We start from the raw sequence: 21,166 nt of genomic DNA, 5'->3' as shown, positions 1-21,166 counted from the left end.
AGACACACGCCTCCATTTCTTCTGCCACTGCTTTGATGACCAGCTGCAGCAAAACAAAAAAAACAAGTGCGGGGCCACATGTGCTGTCGGTTGTGTCGGTCCTCTGCCTCCGGAATGGGAAAGTGGCATCAGCATGGGCAGAGGATGGCAGAGACGACAGCGCATGCCTGAAGGCTGCTGTGGCGCCATTCTTTTCTTATTTTGTAGAGGCCGCTGCTGCGAATCGGGAGCAGCAGCAGCAGCGACCAGAAACCACGGGGTACTGGGTTAAAAGGGGAGGAGAAGGGGGGGAAAGGTGTTCGAGCGGGAGGCAGGAGGTGAGAAATGGAGAGAGCAAAGGGGAGAAAAATAAGGGTGGGGATGCTGGATGGAAGACGGGTACAGAGAGAGAGAGATGAGAGAAAGAGGGGACATGGAAAAGAGCAGAGGAGAGAAGCTGGTGGCGAGAAGGAAGGGGAACAAGGAGACCCTGGATGGTCAGATGGTGAGACAAAGAGGAAAAATGCTAGAAGGAGGGGGCAGAAAGAGGAAAGACGCTGGATGGAAGAGGAGGTATAGAGAGATATGAGTGGGAAAATGTAGAGAGAAAGAGGGGACATGGAAAATGGCAGGAGAGAGAGAAGCTGCTAGGGAGCAGCACGGGGAGAAACTGGGGGAGACCCTAGCTGGTCAGACAGGAGGGAGAGAGAGGGAAATGCTAGAAGGAGGGTGGCAGAATGAGGGAAGATGCTGGATAAGAGACTAGAAGGATGGGGAGAGAGAGGACATGCTGAATGGAAAAGGGCAGAGAGAGAGAGAACTGGCTAGAAGGAAGGGGAGATGGAGGGAGAAGATGGAAGGATGGGGGGAGAAAGAGGGATGACACTGGATGGAAGGATAGGACGAGAAAAGAGGGAAGGTGCTGGATAGGGTAGGGAGGAGAGAAAGAGGAGATGCTGGATGGAAGGATGCAGAGTGAAGGAGAGGGAGACACTGGAAGGATGGAGAGAGAAAAAGGGGAGATACTGGATGGAAAGGGGGAGAGGATAGAGTTGGTGAAAGACTGGAGAATAAGAGGAAGGGGAATAGGGAAAACAAAAGTGCAGAAAAGATGAAAAGCCATGGGTAGATGAAGTAAAAAGAGGGAGATTAAAGAATGGATAGTAAAAAATGAATTAAATCTGGACAGCGAGAAAGGCAGAAAAATAAATACACTCGACAGAAATGGCACTCTCTAAAGTCTGTAATGACCTGTTCCTTGCCAAATCCAGAGGCCACTACTCCATCCTCATCCTCCTTGATCTATCCGCTGCTTTTGATACTGTCAATCATGATTTACTTCTTGCCACACTGTCCTCATTTGGGTTCCAGGGTTCTGTCCTCTCCTGGTTCTCCTCCTATCTCTCCCACTGCACCTTCAGAGTACACTCTCATGGATCTTCCTCCACCCCCATCCCGCTCTCTGTTGGAGTTCCCCAGGGATCTGTCCTTGGACCCCTTCTCTTTTCAATCTACACCTCTTCCCTGGGCTCACTGATCTCATCTCATGGTTTCCAGTATCATCTTTATGCAGATGACACCCAGCTATATCTCTCCACACCAGACATCACCGCGGAGACCCAGGCCAAGGTATCGGTCTGCTTATCCGACATTGCTGCATGGATGTCCAACCGCCACCTGAAACTGAACATGTCCAAGACCGAGCTTATCGTCTTTCCACCAAAACCCACTTCTCCTCTTCCTCCACTCTCTATCTCAGTTGATGGCACCCTCATCCTCCCCGTTTCATCTGCCCGCAACCTCGGAGTCATCTTCGACTCCTCCCTCTCCTCTGCGCATATCCAGCAGATAGCCAAGTCCTGTCGCTTCTTTCTCTTCAACATCAGCAAAATTCGCCCTTTCCTCTCTGAGCACACCACCCATACTCTCATCCACGCTCTCATTACCTCTCGCCTTGACTACTGCAACCTACTCCTTACTGGCCTCCCACTTAGCCATCTATCCCCCCTTCAATCTGTTCAGAACTCTGCTGCACGTCTTATATTCCGCCTGAACCGATATACTCATATCACCCCTCTTCTCAGGTCACTTCACTGGCTTCCAATCAGATACCGCATACAGTTCAAGCTTCTCCTTCTTACCTACAAATGCACTCAGTCTGCAGCCCCTCATTACCTCTCTACCCTCATTTCCCCTTACGTTCCCGCCTGTAACCTCCGCTCACAGGACAAATCCCTCCTCTCAGTACCCTTCTCCACCACCGCCAACTCCAGACTCCGCTCATTCTGCCTCACCTCACCCTATGCTTGGAATCAACTTCCTGAGCCCTTACGCCAAGCCCCCTCCCTACCCATCTTCAAATCCTTGCTCAAAGCCCACCTCTTCAATGTTGCTTTCGGCACCTAACCGTTATACCTTTCAGGAAATCTAGACTGCCCCTATTTGACTGACTGTACATTTGTCCTTTAGATTGTAAGCTTCTTTGAGCAGGGACTGTCCTTCTATGTTAAATTGTACAGCGCTGCGTAACCCTAGTAGCGCTTTAGAAATGTCAAGTAGTAGTAGTAGTAGTAGTAGTAGTAGTAGTAAAATAAAGAAAAAGGAGAGAAAGATAACAAATGGACAGGAAACCCTGGCAAGAGAGTTGAGAGAAGAAGGAACGCAGAATCAAGAAACTGGGACCAACACAATTATAAAAATTAAATGGCAAGACAACCAAGGTCCATAAAATAATTTCATTTTTAATTTAGGATAAAGTAATGTGGTAGCTGTGTTAATAAAGTTTAAGAAATGCAAATAAAACATAAAATAGAAAATAAAGTGATACCTTCACTGATTTTAAAACATTTTTGATTAGCATTCAGAGACCAGCACTTCTTTCCATGGCAGGAGAGGATACCATAACAGCATTAAACTGTCCTGACCTGACCTGAGGGAGAAGGTTTTGGCCTCTGAAAGCTAATTGAAAAGGGTATTGGACTAGTTAGTAAATTATGAAATGGCTGTGGGATTGAGGTGTGCCATGGGGTGAAGCCATATAGTGTGGGTGGAGCCAGGCCAGGGGGTGGGTGGGGCTACAGATGTGTAGTAAAGTCTCCCTCAAAAAAATTGGAACCCCTTGGCAGCTCTGTTTATAATGTGATGTCTGTTTTAGTGGTGCTTTACCAGGAGAAAAGAAAAATGAATACAACACATGCTAGGGTGTCCCTATAAATAGTCCCTTCAAATGACACACTGATTATGATTTATAACAAATGACATACCTATGAAAAATTATTCTGTTATTATACTTCGTCTGTGTAGAGGTGTATGCTGCATAAGCTGGCATGTTTGAAAATATAAGTGAGATTAAATAAAAATGCTATCTACACTAAAGAATGAGAACGTGGATGCAGCAGCTCATAGGTTTGTTTACTTTGATTTCAGTGTATTCAGAACAACAGCTGTGCAGGGAAGGGGAAACAGACCAACCTAAGGGGCCCTTTTACAAAGGTGCGTAAAGCCCTACGCATGTCCAACAACGCGTGGCAAATCAACATTACAGCCTGGCTACTGTGTGCCCTAGGTGGTAATTCTGAATTTGGTGTGCGTTGAAAGCACTTGGTATTTTCTAGTGTGTGGCGCTTACCTGGTGGTAAATGACCATGTACATGCGCTACATGCCTATCACCCTGGTAGCATGTGAGATCTTACCACTAATGGATGGCAGTAAGTTCTCAGGCTGAAAATGGATGTATGCCGGTTTTTATTTTGCCCCATGTTCATTTTCCGGCCACATTAAAATGTGGCCTTTTTTGTAGGATGTGGCAAAAAGTGGCCTGGCGTGTCCCCAAAAGATGCACACACTGCTGCAGGCCACTTTTTTGTCAAGGCTTAGTAAAAAAACAGGGCCCATACGTGGTTTCAACTTTTTGACATCATGCTATCTCCTGTTCAAATTTAACCTAAGTGCCTTCAACTTTTTGACGTCATCCCGTTCTCAAGTAAACCTCCTTCGTAGGGAGGCCTAGGACGCCCGCCCCTTTCATATGCTATTGGAACACTAGAACGAGGCTTGAAATAGAATGAGGCTTGGAAGTCACAGAGAAGCTATCGGAGAGGCTTGGAATTCACAGAGACAGCAAGAGCAGCACTAATTTTGAATAGAGAATATAGCCCCCCCCCCCCCCCCCACCCCAGCAATCCGCCAACGACAAAATTTTGCTGCCGCCAACTTTACAAACTAGTCCAATTTGTCTGGAAACCTGACCATCAGGCAACACTGAGGTACACTACTGAATAACAAACCGTACTGCAACAAGGAACAAGAAGGTTAATTTCCTACTAAGGTGGAGAACACTTATAAGAAGAACGCCGCTAAGCGCTAACATACTAACAGGAAGAAGTAAAAAAAAAAAAAAAAACAGCGTGAGGGGCAGGCGGGGGAGCCACCTGGGTGAGAGGAGAGGAGGTAAAACTAGAAAACAGAGAAATTGTCATCACGGAGTGTGGTAAGAAGATTGTTAGGGTAATGTATACTGGAGGAGAGCTGAAATGATAATACAGAGATGCTGAAGCAGAAAAAAAAAAAAGTCCCGTACCTGTATGTTCTCAGTGAAATCGGGGATTTGAGATTACTGTATTGCTTGGTGCTGAGAAGAACACTGGTTCAGAATCGGTGACTTTTGGTAACTCTGTGTTTGTGTGACTGATGTAGTTATTCACTGTGGTTATATGGTATGGTATGGCTGTGGAGGGGTCTGTATTTTTGTTATAAAAAATGGAAAAGTCAGTGGGGAAGATCACATAGTTGTGCTGACCTTTGTGATCAGTTTATTGTTTTATTGTGGTTCTGTTGTTTGCTGACTTGTATTGCGTTTCTCCTCTGTGTTGATAGTTGAAAATATAAATTAAAAATGGTTTTACTCATAAATAAGGATTATAAGAGCTAACAACTGTACGGTTGTGCACTAGTTTAAGAAACAGTGCACACTTAGTTACTACTACTACTACTATTTAGCATTTCTAATCTTAGAGACTAGTGGGATAAACATAAAGGAATCCTGTTCAGAAGGAAGGGATCCTCAGAAGCTTAGCCGAGATTGGGTGGCGGAACCTGTGGTGGGAGGTGGGGCTAGTGCTGGGCAGACTTCTACAGGTCTGTGCCCTGAAAATTGACAGATACAAATCAAGGTAAGTTATACACAAAAAGCAGCAGTTTAAATTGTTGGGCAGACTGGATGGACCGTGCAGGTCTTTTTCTGCCGTCATCTACTATGTTACTGTGTTACTATGTAGTATGCTGGTTGCAATTACAACAAAATTAAGTTAGTTTAGTTCTAATGACCTTTAATTTTTTTTTCATGCCCGCTTAGGTGATAGATTAAAGAAGAGCATCACCCTGGTGCAACTGGAATTAGTCCTGTAGCCAGGACCAGCCCCTCAAGGGATGCAATATTCTCTCGCACTAAGGATGCCTCTGCCCAGGATGGAAGGGTTAGGATGGCTGTTGTAGTTGGTGATTCAATTATTAGGTATGTCGATAGCTGGGCGACTGGTGGACGTGAGGATTGCCTGGTCACTTGCCTGCCTGGTGCGAAGGTGGCGGACCTTACGCATCACCTAGATAGGATTTTAGATTGTGCTGGGGAGTAGCCGGTTGTCTTTGTACATGTGGGTACCAATGACGTAAGAAAATGTGGGAGAGAGGTGGTTCTGGAAGCCAAATTAGTCTTTTAGATAGAAAGCTCAAATCCAGAACCTCTAGGGCATTTTCTGAAGTGCTCCCCATTTCACACACAGGGCCCAAGAGACAGGCAGAGTTCCGGAGTCTCAAATGCTTGAATGAGGCAATGGTGCAGGGAGGAGGGTTTTAGATTTGTAAGGAACTGGGCAACATTCTGGGGAAGAGGGAGCCTATTCTGGAATGATGGCTCCATCTTAACCAGGGTGGGACCAGGCTGCTGGCATCGGCATTTAAAAAAGAAATAGAGCAGCCTTTAACTAGAACCTGGGGGAAGGCTAACAGTTCAGAAGTTAATAGTTCGAAACAAGGTATCTTTCATAGATATCACCAAAACAGGGACGATAGGGTATCTCGATAGTGAGGTTGCAGTAGAGACCATAGTAGACCAGGGGGCTCATTTTCAAAGCACTTAGACTTACAAAGTTCCATAGATTACTGTGAAACTTTGTATGTCTAAGTGCTTTGAAAATAAGCCTCCAGGTGTCTTTAAAATAAAAAAACAGACAAAAGATTGCATATTAACACTGCCAACTGCTGAGCAAGATGTATATAGGAACAATATAGTTTGAAATGTTTATATGCGAATGCCAGAAGCCTAAGAAATAAGATGGGAGAGTTAGAATATGTTGCACTAAATGAAAAATTAGATATAATGGGCATCTCTGAGACCTGGTGAAAGGAGAATAATCAGTGGGATACTGTCATACTGGGGTACAAATTATATCTTAGTGAAAGGGTGGATTGAATTGGTGGAGCACCGAACCTCGCCCTCTGTGTCAGGAAGCTGTCCATATGTGGCTTTGGGTATGCCGTAACGGCATGTTTCTCTAAGCCACTTATCTGGCAGGTGTAAACAACAGTCTGGCCAACAGGCTGAACAAGGTAATGCAACCTCACGAGTGGTCGTTGATTATGGGCGTTGCCCGCAAGATCTTCGAGCATGGGGCACCCCTTCGGTGGATCTTTTTGCCACTCAGGTCAATCACAAGGTCCCTCAGTTCTGTTCCAGGCTTCAGGCCCACGACAGACTAGCTTCAGATGCCTTTCTCCTACATTGGGGAACAGGCCTTCGGTATGCGTATCCTCCCATACCTTTGGTGGGAAAGACTTTGCTGAAACTCAAGGAAGACCTCGGAACCATGACCCTGATTGCTCCCTACTGGCCATGTCAGATTTGCTTCCCTCTTCTTCTGAAGCTGTCCTCCGAAGAACCGTGGAGATTGGAGTGTTGGAAAACACGGTTCATCACTCAGAACGAGGGGTCGCTTCTACATCCCAGCCTCCAGTCTCACGGCCTGGATGTTGAGAACTCAGAATTCGCCTCCTTGGGGCTTTCAGAGGGTGTCTCCCGGGTCTTGCTTGCTTCCAGGAAAGATTCCACGAAGAGGTGTTATTCTTTCATATGGAGGAGGTTTGCCGTCTGGTGTGACAGCAAGGCCCTAGATTCTCTCTCTCGTCCTACACAGACCCTGCTTGAATACCTTCTACACTTGTCAGAGTCTGGTCTCAAGACCAACTCCGTAAGGTTCACCTCAGTGCAATTGGTGCTTATCATCGCCGTGTAAAGCCTATCTCTGGACAGCCTTTAGTTGTTCGCGTCATGAGAGGTTTGCTTTTGTCAAATCCCCCCCTGTCATACCTCCGCCAGTGTCATGGGATCTCAACGTCATTCTCACCCAGCTGATGAAAGCTCCTTTTGAGCCACTGAATTCCTGCCATCTGAAGTACTTGACCTGGAAGGTCATTTTCTTGGTGGCTGTTACTTCAGCTCGTAGGGTCAGTGAGCTTCAGGCCCTAGTGGTGGATGCACTTATACTAAGTTTCATCACAACAGAATAGTCCTCCGCACGCACCCTGAGTTCCTTCTGAAGGTGGTATTGAAGTTCCATCTTAACCAGTCGATTGTCTTGCCAACATTTTTCCCCCGTCCTTATGCCCACCCTGGCGAAAGCAGCTTGCACACCTTGGACTGCAAGAGAGCATTGGCCTTTTACGTGGAGCGGTCGAAGCCCTACAGACAGTCCGCCCAGTTATTTGTAGCTTTTGATCCCAACAGGAGGGGAGTCGCCATCAGAAAATGCACAATCTCCAGTTGGCTAGCAGATTGCAGATTGCATTTCCTTCGCTTATGCCCAAGCTAGTCTGACTCTAGAGGGCCATGTCACGGCTCATAATGTCAGAGCCATGGCTGCATCAGTGGCTCGCTTGAAGTCAGCCTCTATTGAAGAGATTTGCAAAGCTCCAGTGTGGTCTTCAGTCCACACATTCACATCACACTACTGCCTTGAGCAGGATACCCGACGCGACATTCTGTGCTACAGAATTTGTTTGGGTTTACAATCCAATTCCTCCCCCTTAGGCCCATTTTATTCAGGCTGCACTCTCTTAGTTGTATGTAGTTTCAGGTTAATCTATGTTCTCCGAGGACAAGCAGGCTGCTTGTTCTCACTGATGGGTGACGTCCACGGCAGCCCCTCCAATCGGAAACTTCACTAGCAAAGTCCTTTGCTAGCCCTCGCGCGCCCGCGCGCACCGCGCATGCGCGGCCGTCTTCCCGCCCGAAACCGGCTCGAGCCGGCCAGTCTTCTTTTGTCCGCACTCGGTACGGTCGTGTTTTCGCCGTGTCGAGCCCCGGAAAGTCGACCTCGCGCGTCCAAATTATTTTTGAGCGTGTTTTTTCCTTCGGGAAAGCTTTACTTTAACTCGGGAAGTGCTCCGGAAACCCCCCGCGGGTTTCGTGTTAATCCTCCCCGTACTTCCAGCTTTTTGCCCCGGTAAGTTTTCTTTCGTCGTCGGGGTAGGCCTCTTTTCGGCCTCGGTCGAGATTTTTCTCCCTCTAAATTTTGGTGCTTCAATTTTCGCCATTTCGGCTTTTGATTTCGCCGGCATGATTTTCCGCCCATGACATCGAAGCCTTCCAGCGGCTTCAAGAAGTGCACCCAGTGCGCCCGGGTTATCTCGCTCACTGATCGACACTCGTCGTGTCTTCAGTGTCTGGGGGCCGAGCACCGCCCTCAGAACTGCAGTCTGTGTTCCCTGCTTCAAAGGCGGACTCAGGTAGCGAGACTAGCCCAGTGGAACGTGTTGTTCTCGGGCGCTTCGTCGGCATCGGCACCGGGATCTTCGAGTGCATCGACGTCGTCAGCGTCCAGACCATCTTCCTCGGCCGCCCTTGCATCGAGGCATCGGGCCTCTGCATCGGCGCCGAGACATCGGATAGCTGCATCAACGTCGGTGGTACCAGGACCTCGTCTGCTGATGTCGTCGGACGGTGGTGCATCGAGTGGAGTGCAGGTGAGGGCTGTCCATTCCCCTGCTGGTGGCGGTGAGCCCTCGGGTGGGTCTCCTCCTACCCTGAGGGCTCCTGCGGTACAGCCCCCCCGAGATCGACCTTCGGTCTCGGCCCCGAGGAAGCGACGGATGGATTCGACGTCCTCCTCGTCGGTGCCGGGGAGCTCCGGTGACATGCTTCGGAAGAAATCGAAGAAGCATCGACACCGGTCTCCTCCCCGTGTCGGCACCGAGAGCTCTGGGTCGCCGAGGGAGTCGGCACCCAGCAGGCATCGGCACCGAGAGGACCGCTCACCCTCTGTTCAGGAGGTGTCGATGCGCTCCGCTCTGGACAGCCCGGAACAGCCTCCACGCCCGGAACAGGTACTGACGTCGACGCCTGCATCGACCTCCATGCCTTTCTCTGCAGCCGCTCTGAACGAGAGCCTCCGGGCCGTTCTCACCAGAGATTCTGGGGGAGCTGTTGCGCCCTACCCCTCCGGTACCGGCGGTGCTTGCGCCTCCGGTACCGTCGAGCGTGGCGCCGGCTGGCCCATCGCCCGGGGTGAGGTCCCCGACGTCGGTACCAGCGTGGCGGTACCGACTGCGGCCACCTCCCAGGAGGGGCTCCCCGACTACGTCGGCGGAGGGAGCTTCGCCGATGCGGGCGAGGGAGTCTACCTCTCGACGCCCCCATCGTGGACGTGGCTCCACGGAGTCGAGCCGGGCCCGGTTGCAGACGCAGGTCCGTGAACTTGTGTCTGACACCGAGGGTGAGGCCTCGTGGGAAGAAGAAGAAGATCCCAGATATTTCTCTGACGAGGAGTCTGAGGGTCTTCCTTCTGATCCCACTCCCTCTCCTGAAAGACAGCTTTCTCCTCCCGAGAGTCTGTCTTTCGCTTCCTTTGTCCGGGAGATGTCTACGGCCATCCCCTTCCCGGTGGTTGTGGAGGACGAGCCCAGGGCTGAAATGTTTGAGCTCCTGGACTATCCTTCTCCACCTAAGGAAGCGTCCACTGTTCCCTTGCACCATGTCCTAAAGAAGACATTGCTTGCGAACTGGACAAAACCTCTAACTAATCCCCACATCCCCAAGAAGATCGAGTCCCAGTACCGGATCCATGGGGACCCAGAGCTGATGCGCACCCAGTTGCCTCATGACTCTGGAGTTGTGGATCTGGCCCTAAAGAAGGCTAAGAGTTCTAGGGAACATGCTTCGGCGCCCCCGGGCAAGGACGCTAGAACCTTAGACTCCTTTGGGAGGAAGGCCTACCATTCCTCTATGCTCGTGTCCAAGATCCAGTCTTACCAGCTCTACACGAGCATCCACATGCGGAACAATGTGCGGCAGTTGGCGGGCTTGGTTGATGCTCTTCCCCCTGAGCAAGCCAAGCCTTTTCAGGAGGTGGTCAGGCAGCTGAAGGCGTGCAGAAAATTCCTGGCCAGAGGAGTTTATGACACTTTTGATGTTGCGTCCAGGGCCGCTGCTCAAGGTGTGGTGATGCGCAGGCTCTCATGGCTGCGTGCCGCCGACCTGGAGAATAGAATCCAGCAGCGGATTGCGGACTCGCCTTGCCGTGCGGATAACATTTTTGGCGAAAAAGTCGAACAGGTGGTAGAGTCTCTCCACCAGCGGGACACCGCATTCGACAAGTTCGCCCGCCGGCAGCCTTCAGCTTCTACCTCTACAGGTAGACGATTTTTCGGGGGAAGGAAGGCTGTTCCCTATACTTCTGGCAAGCGTAGGTACAATCCTCCTTCCCGACAGCCTGCGGCCCAGGCTAAGCCCCAGCGCGCTCGCTCTCGTCAGCAGCGTGCGCCTCAGCAAGGCCCCGCGGCTCCCCAGCAAAAGCAAGGGGCGAGCTTTTGACTGGCTCCAGCAGAGCATAGCCGACATCCAAGTGTCAGTGCCGGGCGACCTGCCAGTCGGAGGGAGGTTAAAAGCTTTTCACCAAAGGTGGCCTCTCATAACCTCCGATCAGTGGGTTCTCCAAATAGTCCGGCAAGGATACACCCTCAATTTGGCATCAAAACCCCCAAATTGTCCACCGGGAGCTCAGTCCTACAGCTTCCAGCACAAGCAGGTACTTGCAGAGGAACTCTCCGCCCTTCTCAGCGCCAATGCGGTCGAGCCCGTGCCATCCGGGCAAGAAGGGCTGGGATTCTATTCCAGGTACTTCCTTGTGGAAAAGAAAACAGGGGAGATGCGTCCCATCCTAGACCTAAGGGCCCTGAACAAATATCTCGTAAGAGAAAAGTTCAGGATGCTTTCCCTGGGCACCCTTCTCCCCATGATTCAGCAAAACGATTGGCTATGCTCTCTGGACTTGAAGGATGCCTACACACACATCCCGATACTGCCAGCTCACAGACAGTATCTGCGATTTCAGTTGGGCACACGCCACTTCCAGTACTGTGTGCTACCCTTTGGGCTCGCCTCTGCGCCCAGGGTGTTCACAAAATGCCTAGCTGTGGTCGCAGCGGCGCTTCGCAGGCTGGGGGTGCACGTGTTCCCATATCTCGACGATTGGCTGGTGAAGAACACATCCGAGGCAGGAGCCCTGCAGTCCATGCAGATGACTATTCGCCTCCTGGAGCTACTGGGGTTTGTGATAAATTACCCAAAGTCCCACCTTCTCCCAGTGCAGAAACTCGAATTCATCGGAGCCCTGCTGGATTCTCGAACGGCTCGTGCCTATCTCCCAGAGACGAGGGCCAACAACCTGTTGTCCCTCGTCTCGCGGGTGCGAGCGTCCCAGCAGATCACAGCTCGGCAGATGTTGAGATTGCTGGGCCACATGGCCTCCACAGTTCATGTGACTCCCATGGCCCGCCTTCACATGAGATCTGCTCAATGGACCCTAGCCTCCCAGTGGTATCAGGCCGCTGGGGGTCTAGAGGACGTGATCCACCTGTCCACGAGTTTTCTCGAATCCCTGTTGTGGTGGACGATTTGCTCCAATTTGACTCTGGGACGTCCCTTCCAAATTCCTCAGCCACAAAAAGTGCTGACCACGGATGCGTCTCTCCTGGGATGGGGAGCTCATGTCGATGGGCTTCACACCCAAGGAAGCTGGTCCCTCCAAGAACGCGATCTACAGATCAATCTTCTGGAGTTGCGAGCGATCTGGAACGCTCTGAAGGCTTTCAGAGATCGGCTGTCCCACCAAATTATCCAAATTCAGACAGACAATCAGGTTGCCATGTACTATGTCAACAAGCAGGGGGGCACCGGATCTCGCCCCCTGTGTCAGGAAGCCGTCAGCATGTGGCTCTGGGCTCGCCGTCAAGGCATGGTGCTCCAAGCCACATATCTGGCAGGCGTAAACAACAGTCTGGCCGACAGGTTGAGCAGGATTATGCAACCTCACGAGTGGTCGCTCAATTCCCGTGTAGTGCGACAGATCTTCCAGGCGTGGGGCACCCCCCTGGTGGATCTCTTCGCATCTCAAGTGAACCACAAAATCCCTCAGTTCTGTTCCAGGCTTCAGGCCCACGGCAGACTGGCGTCGGATGCCTTCCTCCTGGATTGGGGGGAAGGTCTGCTGTATGCTTATCCTCCCATCCCTCTGGTGGGGAAGACTTTGCTGAAACTCAAGCAAGACCGAGGCACCATGATTCTGATTGCTCCTTTTTGGCCGCGTCAGATCTGGTTCCCTCTTCTTCTGGAATTATCCTCCGAAGAACTGTGGAGATTGGAGTGTTTTCCGACCCTCATCACGCAGGACGAAGGGGCTCTTCTGCATCCCAACCTCCAGTCTCTGGCTCTCACGGCCTGGATGTTGAAGGCGTAGACTTTGCCTCTTTGGGTCTGACGGAGTGTGTCTCCCGCATCTTGCTTGCTTCCAGAAAAGACTCCACTAAGAGAAGCTACTTCTTTCATTGGAGGAGGTTTGCCGTCTGGTGTGAGAGCAAGGCCCTAGACCCTCGCTCTTGTCCTACACAGACCCTGCTTGAATACCTTCTGCACTTGTCTGAGTCTGGTCTCAAGACCAACTCCGTAAGGGTTCACCTTAGTGCAATCAGTGCATACCATGACCAAGTGGAAGGTAAGCCGATCTCAGGACAGCCTTTAGTTGTTCGCTTCATGAGAGGTTTGCTTCTGTCAAAGCCCCCTGTCAAACCTCCTACAGTGTCATGGGATCTCAATGTCGTTCTCACCCAGCTGATGAAACCTCCATTTGAGCCACTGAACTCCTGCCATCTGAAGTACTTGACCTGGAAGGTAATTTTCTTGGTGGCAGTTACTTCAGCTCGTAGAGTCAGTGAGCTTCAGGCCTTGGTAGCCCAGGCCCCTTACACCAAATTTCATCATAACAGAGTAGTCCTCCGCACTCACCCTAAGTTTCTGCCAAAGGTTGTGTCGGAGTTCCATCTGAACCAGTCAATTGTCTTGCCAACATTCTTTCCCCGTCCTCATTCCTGCCCTGCTGAACGTCAGCTGCACACATTGGACTGCAAGAGAGCATTGGCCTTCTATCTGGAGCGGACACAGCCCCACAGACAGTCCGCCCAATTGTTTGTTTCTTTTGACCCCAATAGGAGGGGAGTGGCTGTAGGGAAACGCACCATCTCCAATTGGCTAGCAGATTGCATTTCCTTCACTTACGCCCAGGCGGGGCTGGCTCTTGAGGGTCATGTCACGGCTCATAATGTTAGAGCCATGGCTGCGTCGGTAGCCCACTTGAAGTCAGCCTCCATTGAAGAAATTTGCAAAGCTGCGACGTGGTCATCTGTCCACACATTCACATCTCATTACTGCCTGCAGCAGGATACCCGACGCGACAGTCGGTTCGGGCAGTCAGTTCTTCAGAACCTGTTTGGGCTTTAGGATCCAACTCCACCCCCCGAGGGCCCTGTTTGTTCTGTTCCAGGCTACACTCTCAGTTAGTTGGTAAATTTTTTAGGTCAATCTCTGTTATGTCCTCGCCGTTGCGAGGCCCAATTGACCATGGTTGTTGTTTTGAGTGAGCCTGGGGGCTAGGGATACCCCATCAGTGAGAACAAGCAGCCTGCTTGTCCTCGGAGAAAGCGAATGCTACATACCTGTAGAAGGTATTCTCCGAGGACAGCAGGCTGATTGTTCTCACAAACCCGCCCGCCTCCCCTTTGGAGTTGTGTCTTCCCTTGAAGTGTATTGTCTTGCTACATACTGGACTGGCCGGCTCGAGCCGGTTTCGGGCGGGAAGACGGCCGCGCATGCGCCGTGCGCGCGAGGGCTAGCAAAGGACTTTGCTAGTGAAGTTTCCGATTGGAGGGGCTGCCGTGGACGTCACCCATCAGTGAGAACAATCAGCCTGCTGTCCTCGGAGAATACCTTCTACAGGTATGTAGCATTCGCTTTATGTCCTCGCCGTTGCGAGGCCCAGTTGACCAATGTTTTTTTTATTTTGGGTGAGCCTGGATGCTAGGGGTACCCCATCTGTGAGAATATCTCAGCCTGCTTGTCCTCGGAGAAAGCAAAGATACATACCTGTAGCAGGTATTCTCCAAGGACAGCAGGCTGAATATTCTCACAATCCCGCCCACCTCCCCTTGGAGTTGTTTATTTCTTTATGCTTTTAGACTTAACTGAGGTACGCGCTTACGCGATGGGTGGGAAATCGGTCTGCGCATGCACAGTGCACGCGCACCCCAAGGCTCTGGTAAAGTTGTTTTTGCTTTTACAAAATGCCGGTTCCCGGGCCAACGTTGACGTCGACCCACCTATGAGAATATTCAGCCTGCTGTCCTTGGAGAATACCTGCTACAGGTAAGTATCTTCGCTCTGCCAGGTTACCGTGGGAGCCCTTACTGCCACTTCAGTGTGTGGCGGTATGTGTTTCCTGCCGCATGGCCATGAGGTAAGAGTAGTCTTACTGTATGGTGTGGCGAAACGCCTAGCCACCCGCCTTAGGCTAACCCTGCAGCCGCTTAAGGAGGGTCTACCTGCACCTGGGCATGTGCTCTACGCTATTGCCCTCCTCCCACCAACTGAATCCCAAACGCCTCTGGGTGAGTCTCCTGCTCTCAAGTTATCCCCGGTGATTTCTTGGTTACTGGGGCCACACTCCCAGTGGTCCCACAGTTCCTAGAAATCACTCGCAGACCCAACACACAAACCACCAGGATTCTTAGTCTGTCCAGATGATCTGCTATGGATTTACAGCCTGTCTCACTAACACAGACTACCCAATAATTACCGTGGATTCTGTTGGATTTGTAATGAGTATATGAAACCTTTATTAGAGGAAGCTAGATTCTACAATTGGTTAATATATACATATATATACTGGTTAGCACATATACAGTAATTAGCTATATGAAAACAATGGTTACATCACTGATCTCTACATCTCTCAGACCAGGAAAAGAAGCAAACACAATGGTTAAGACAATTATTACATCACTGGCCCCTACATCTAAGCAATGCAAAGAGTTCTTTGACCAGGAAAGAAACAATAATTACATACATACAATCTTCACTGATCTCCATCATCCAAGCTCTTGTCATCATCAGCTGAGGAGGGCCCAACACACACACAGCGAAAGAGCTAGGAGCTTTCTGGACCAGGAACATCACTGATCTCTCATCCAAGCTCTTGTTATCGAAAGAGCTAGGAGCTTTTTGGACCAGGAATAGATTTCTGCGCAGCCCGTACGTTGCTCACAGATGAACCCCACTGTGCTGTGACAAGCCCTCCCTTTTATTAGGTTCCAAGCCCATGTCCAGAGCTATGGGAAGTCACAGGAACGCCTCTAAGGGAAAATTACAGAATGTACATGAGGATGCAGTCACATGCTTCCGGCCCAAGTAAACAAACCACTGGCCAGGTGGCTCCCCTCTTGGGCTTTGAGCATATCCTGTTTCTCTCCTGCACAAACTGAATTGGCTAGAGACATGCCTTATCTTCCACATTCCAACTTATTTTTGTATGCACAAGGAAAGTTACTTTCGGTCAGAAAAACAAGATTTCAGAGGGTATCATCGGACAAAAAGCAGGGTAGAAAAGCAATCCTTTAAGATAGCACTTAAACAATGAATGAAACAGAATTACTTCTAATCAACAATACAGACTCCAAGTGCACTGGTCGATCCAGACAGGGTTGAAAAACAATCTTAAAATTCTATTCCATTACACCAGACAAGCAGAGTCAGTAAATTAATGAGGTTTATTGTCATAGTAGAACAGTGAACCATATTAAACAGATGAAAAAGAACAGGCAATAGCAGTTCAGATAACTGAATATGGATCAAATATAAAAAACATTTATCTACTACCTAAATAGTACTTGGGGAGTTCAGGAACAAGATATAGCTGCTCAGAGGTTATGAAGTCTAACTGTTCACAGGTTCTCAGGAAAAGAGAACCTTCTGTTTCCACTCCTTTATCTGAAACTAAAAAATTACCACACAGCTTAAGCTAACGTCTTTTAGGGGGAAGAAGAAACTGTCATTTCTGGTACAGCTTTAACAACAACAACAACAACAAAAAAAAAACAACCAATCACCGTCTGCTAGCCAATTAGGAGAAATACATGTCATCAGTAAAATAATACTGTTTATAGGCTTAGAAACCCACTGTTTCGTCACACATGGCCATTTTATTTTTAGGAGCTTTTTACCCGCTGCCGTAAAAAGAGCCCTGGAGCACGGGGAAAACAGTCCGCGCCGCTACCGCAGGGCCCTTTTTACCACAACTTGGTGAAAGTACCCCTAGGTTAGTATGATGCCTTTTGCCTCTAGCATGATTGCCAGACTTCTTAGGTTCTCAATTGCTGCATATAAATGTTTGTTGTTTTGTTTACTTTTTTTGTAGTACAGAAGATGAAGCTGAAGGAAATTGAGCGAGCAGCTGTTCAAGTTTGGAGTCCAGCAAGCCAGCACCCACTGTACCTAGCAACGGGTATTGTAAGCCTTTTATTTAAATAATACTGTATCCAAACCCATACTTTCACTGTGCTGCTGGGGAAAACATGAACAAGTGGAGAGCTTGTATAGAACTGAGCTCTTTTACATTGTTTGCACATCTCTTTTCCTTCATGTTTGCAAAACTGAAGACCTTGCAAGGAGAAGAAAACTTGTGAGGCTGTGCAGCTGCAATTAAAGCATGTCTGTAATTGAAGTGACTGGAATATACTTTTGTGAGAAAGCTGGTTCATTTATTTGTTCGGAAATTTTCTTACTCTTAAAATTACAACAACCTTGGTCTAAAAGTGTCATTAAAACAATATCCCAGTACCAGTCTTTAGTTTATTCACTTGATGCTGCTGCCTTTTGGTAGAACGAAGTAGTTTACATATCAAGATATAAAATTTTAAAATAGAAGCCAGAATAATAAGAATAACACAGCAAATACCAACTGACAAAAGAGGGTAGGAGAGAGAGAAAAACTAAATGACAATTAACTGAAAAGAACTATAGGGAAATTAAATTCAGAATTGAGAGCTAAGGAAACATAGTAGAAGGGGAGGTTAATGCTGTGCTGTAGAAGACCCAAGTTTTAAGACAGCTATTAGAGTAGGTGCAGTTTGTCCACAGGCTATGAGGGATAGAATTCTAGAGCATAGGAGTATGATAGCTGAAAGTGGTATGGTAAGTAGGGGGAGATAGGGGAAGGGATTTGATATACTGCCTTTATGTGTAACTTCTCAGTGAATTCTAGTGGGAGGTGGAACTGTTAGGTCAAGTTAGAAGAAATCGAGCAGTTAGTTGGAAAATAAGATCAGCTAGATATTTAGGTCATTTGGTCAGAAGAATCATGAAAAGGAAGGTTTATCTGGTAGGTAACAGAAAGCCAGCAATGACTGGCTAAGAAAAGAGTAGCACGATCAAATTTGCAAGTATTTCACAAGAATTTAGTGGTAGTCACATCAACTGAGAACCTGTGAGTGTAAAAAGCAGCTTAAAGTTGCATTTCTCCAGAAATAGATGCAGTGGGTAAATGTTGTGGAGAATGAAAATATTTCTTTAGTACATAAGTACATAAGTAATGCCATACTGGGAAAAGACCAAGGGTCCATCGAGCCCAGCATCCTGTCCACGACAGCGGCCAATCCAGGCCAAGGGCACCTGGCAAGCTTCCCAAACGTACAAACATTCTATACATGTTATTCCTGGAATTGTGGATTTTTCCCAAGTCCATTTAGTAGTGGTTTATGGACTTGTCCTTTAGGAAACCGTCCAACCCCTTTTAAAACTCTGCTAAGCTAACCGCTTTCACCACTTTCTTCAGCAACGAATTCCAGAGTTTAATTACACGTTGGGTGAAGAAAAGTTTTCTCCGATTTGTTTTAAATTTACTACACTGTAGTTTCATCGCATGCCCCCTAGTCCTAGTATTTTTGGAAAGCGTGAACAGACGCTTCACATCCACCTGTTCCACTCCACTCATTATTTTATATACCTCTATCATGTCTCCCCTCAGCCGTCTCTTCTCCAAGCTGAATAGCCCTAGAGGCTTATTATCAAAGCACTTAGCCTCCCAAAGTTCCATAGAAACATATGGAACTTAGCCTCCCAAAGTGCTTTGAAAATATGCCTCCTAGCCTCCTTAATCTTCCTTCATAGGGAAGTCGTCCCATCCCCGCTATCATTTTAGTCGCCCTTCTCTGCACCTTTTCCAATTCTACTATATCTTTCTTGAGATGCGGCGACCAGAATTGAACACACTACTCAAGGTGCGGTCGCACCATGGAGCGATACAACGGCATTATAACATCCTCACACCTGTTTTCCATACCTTTCCTAATAATACCCAACATTCTATTTGCTTTCCTAGCCGCAGCAGCACACTGAGCAGAAGGTTTCAGTGTATTATCGACGACGACACCCAGATCCCTTTCTTGGTCCGTAACTCCTAACGTGGAACCTTGCATGACGTAGCTATAATTCGGGTTCTTTTTTCCCACATGCATCACCTTGCACTTGCTCACATTAAACGTCATCTGCCATTTAGCCGCCCAGTCTCCCAGTCTCGTAAGGTCCTCTTGTAATTTTTCACAATCCTGTCGCGATTTAACAACTTTGAATAACTTTGTGTCATCAGCAAATTTAATTACCTCGCTAGTTACTCCCATCTCTAAATCATTTATAAATATATTAAAAAGCAGTGGTCCTAGCACAGACCCCTGAGGAGCCCCACTAACTACCCTTCTCCATTGTGAATACTGCCCATTTAACCCCACTCTCTGTTTCCTATCCTTCAACCAGTTTTTAATCCACAATAGGACATTTTCTCCTATCCCATGACCCTCCAATTTCCTCTGTAGCCTTTCATGAGGTACCTTGTCAAACACCTTTTGGAAATCCAGATACACAATATCAACTGGTTCCCCTTTGTCCACATGTTTGTTTACTCCTTCAAAGAATTGAAGTAAATTGGTCAGGCAAGATTTCCCCACACAAAAGCCGTGCTGACTCGGTCTCAGTAATCCATGTCCTCGGATGTGCTCTGTAATTTTGTTTGTAATAATAGCCTCTACCATTTTCCCCGGCACTGACGTCAGACTCACCGGTCTATAATTTCCCGGATCTCCCCTGGAGCCTTTTTTAAAAATCGGTGTTACATTGGCCACCCTCCAATCTTCCGGTACCACGCTCGATTTTAAGGATAAGTTGCATATCACTAGCAGTAGCTCCGCAAGCTCATTTTTCAGTTCTATCAGTACTCTAGGATGAATACCATCTGGTCCAGGAGATTTGCTACTCTTCAGTTTGCTGAACTGCCCCATTACGTCCTCCAGGTTTACCGTGAAGTCAGTAAGTTTCTCCGACTCGTCCGCTTGAAATACCATTTCCGACACCGGTATCCCACCCAAATCTTCCTCGGTGAAGACCGAAGCAAAGAATTCATTCAGTCTCTCCGCTACGTCTTTGTCTTCCTTGATCGCCCCTTTTACCCCTCGGTCATCCAGCGGCCCAACCGATTCTTTTGCCGGCTTCCTGCTTTTAATATACCGAAAAATTTTTTTACTATGTTTTTTGCCTCTAATGCTATCTTTTTTTTGTAATCCCTCTTGGCCTTCTTTATCTGCGCCTTGCATTTGCGTTGACACTCCTTATGCTGCTTCTTGTTGTTATTTTCAGATGGTTCCTCCTTCCATTTTCTGAAGGCGTTTCTTTTAGCCCTAATAGCTTCCTTCACCTCACTTTTCAACCACGCCGGCTGTCTTTTGGACTTCCGTCTTTCTTTTCTAATTCGCGGAATATGTATGGCTTGGGCCTCCAGGATGGTATTTTTGAACAGCGTCCACGCCTGTTGTACAGTTTTTACTCTCTCAGTTGCCCCCCCTAAGTTTTTTTTTTTTTTAACTGTTCTTCTCAGGAAATAACGTAGATGGAAGTAGTCTACCATTTCCCTAAAGTTATTTTTCTTCAAAGGAATTTAGATTCATAATATAGAAGGGGCTATTGCAGGTAGGATACTCTTCCGCTAATCCATAAGGCTTCCAGTTTTTGCTGATAACTTGTTTGCAACTGAATCCAGAAAATAGAGTTAAGCTTCAAAAGATTGGAGGCCATAGAATAAGTATGTACGACTAGCTACAATAGATGTCATTAGTATAGAAATCTCAGGCTTTTATTTTTTTTGGTTGTTTCTGGGTCACAGCATTCATTTTATGAGGGGAAATTACTGTGCACCATGATGCTGATACTGGGTGACATGAGCAGCAGTGGATGCTGCTCAAAGCATGGCTTCCTGATGCCATTTAGTGGAAAGCAGAGAGCTGTTCATGCTTTTTGTCCTCCCAGCTTTAACCATGTTGCTGGGTGCTGTGAACCTTGATTCCAATTGTCTTAGATAAAGAAGACCTTGATAAAACGTAAGGAAAATATACTTTTTTTTCCCCTCTGAATCAAAAAAAATTGTGCTTTCTGATGATATCCCTGCCTATTCTGTACTCTTTGCTTAGGTACATCAGCCCAGCAGTTGGATGCCTCCTTCAGTACCAGTGCGGCCCTGGAGATCTTTGAAGTGGATTTTGGGGACCCCTTTCTAGACACAAGGCATAGAGGAATCCTTTCATCTGCCAGCAGGTACAAAGCCCTTGTGGCTTAACTGCTACTTCTTGTGTAACTGTTGTACCCTATGGTAGTGTGCCTTTTTGTGTTTTTGGCTAGTTTGCATAACTATTTTCACCCTCCCTGAGTGGATCTTCTTTGATTGAGCCAGCTTTGTAAAACTGGTCATAAGTGTTTGTTCTTTGTAT

The 21,166-nt window shown here is 48.1% G+C and overlaps 1 protein-coding gene across 9 annotated transcripts in view; it reads left to right on the top strand.

Annotated features, from left to right (window-relative positions):
- The first annotated feature begins 4,196 nt into the window (after nt 1-4,196).
- Nucleotides 4,197-21,166, top strand: part of SEC31B (SEC31 homolog B, COPII coat complex component) — a 277,304-nt gene continuing 260,334 nt past the window's right edge. For 2 of the 9 annotated variants that reach the window (XM_030203524.1, XM_030203514.1), the window contains exons 1-3: nt 4,398-4,486; nt 16,774-16,860; nt 20,870-20,993. In XM_030203524.1, the coding sequence (XP_030059384.1) occupies nt 16,782-16,860; nt 20,870-20,993 (203 nt within the window). In that variant the 5' untranslated portion in view covers nt 4,398-4,486; nt 16,774-16,781. Of the gene's footprint in view, nt 4,246-4,373; nt 4,487-5,429; nt 5,493-8,993; nt 8,999-16,568; nt 16,675-16,773; nt 16,866-20,869; nt 20,994-21,166 lie in introns of those variants that run through there. The other 7 variants (XM_030203517.1, XM_030203518.1, XM_030203516.1 and 4 more) reach the window with 7 other exon arrangements.

The sequence above is a fragment of the Microcaecilia unicolor genome, chromosome 5 (genome assembly GCF_901765095.1).
Source record: "Microcaecilia unicolor chromosome 5, aMicUni1.1, whole genome shotgun sequence".
Taxonomy (NCBI): domain Eukaryota; kingdom Metazoa; phylum Chordata; class Amphibia; order Gymnophiona; family Siphonopidae; genus Microcaecilia; species Microcaecilia unicolor.
The sequence above is the reverse complement of the archived record's forward strand: the minus strand, read 5'-3'. Positions and strand labels throughout refer to the sequence as shown.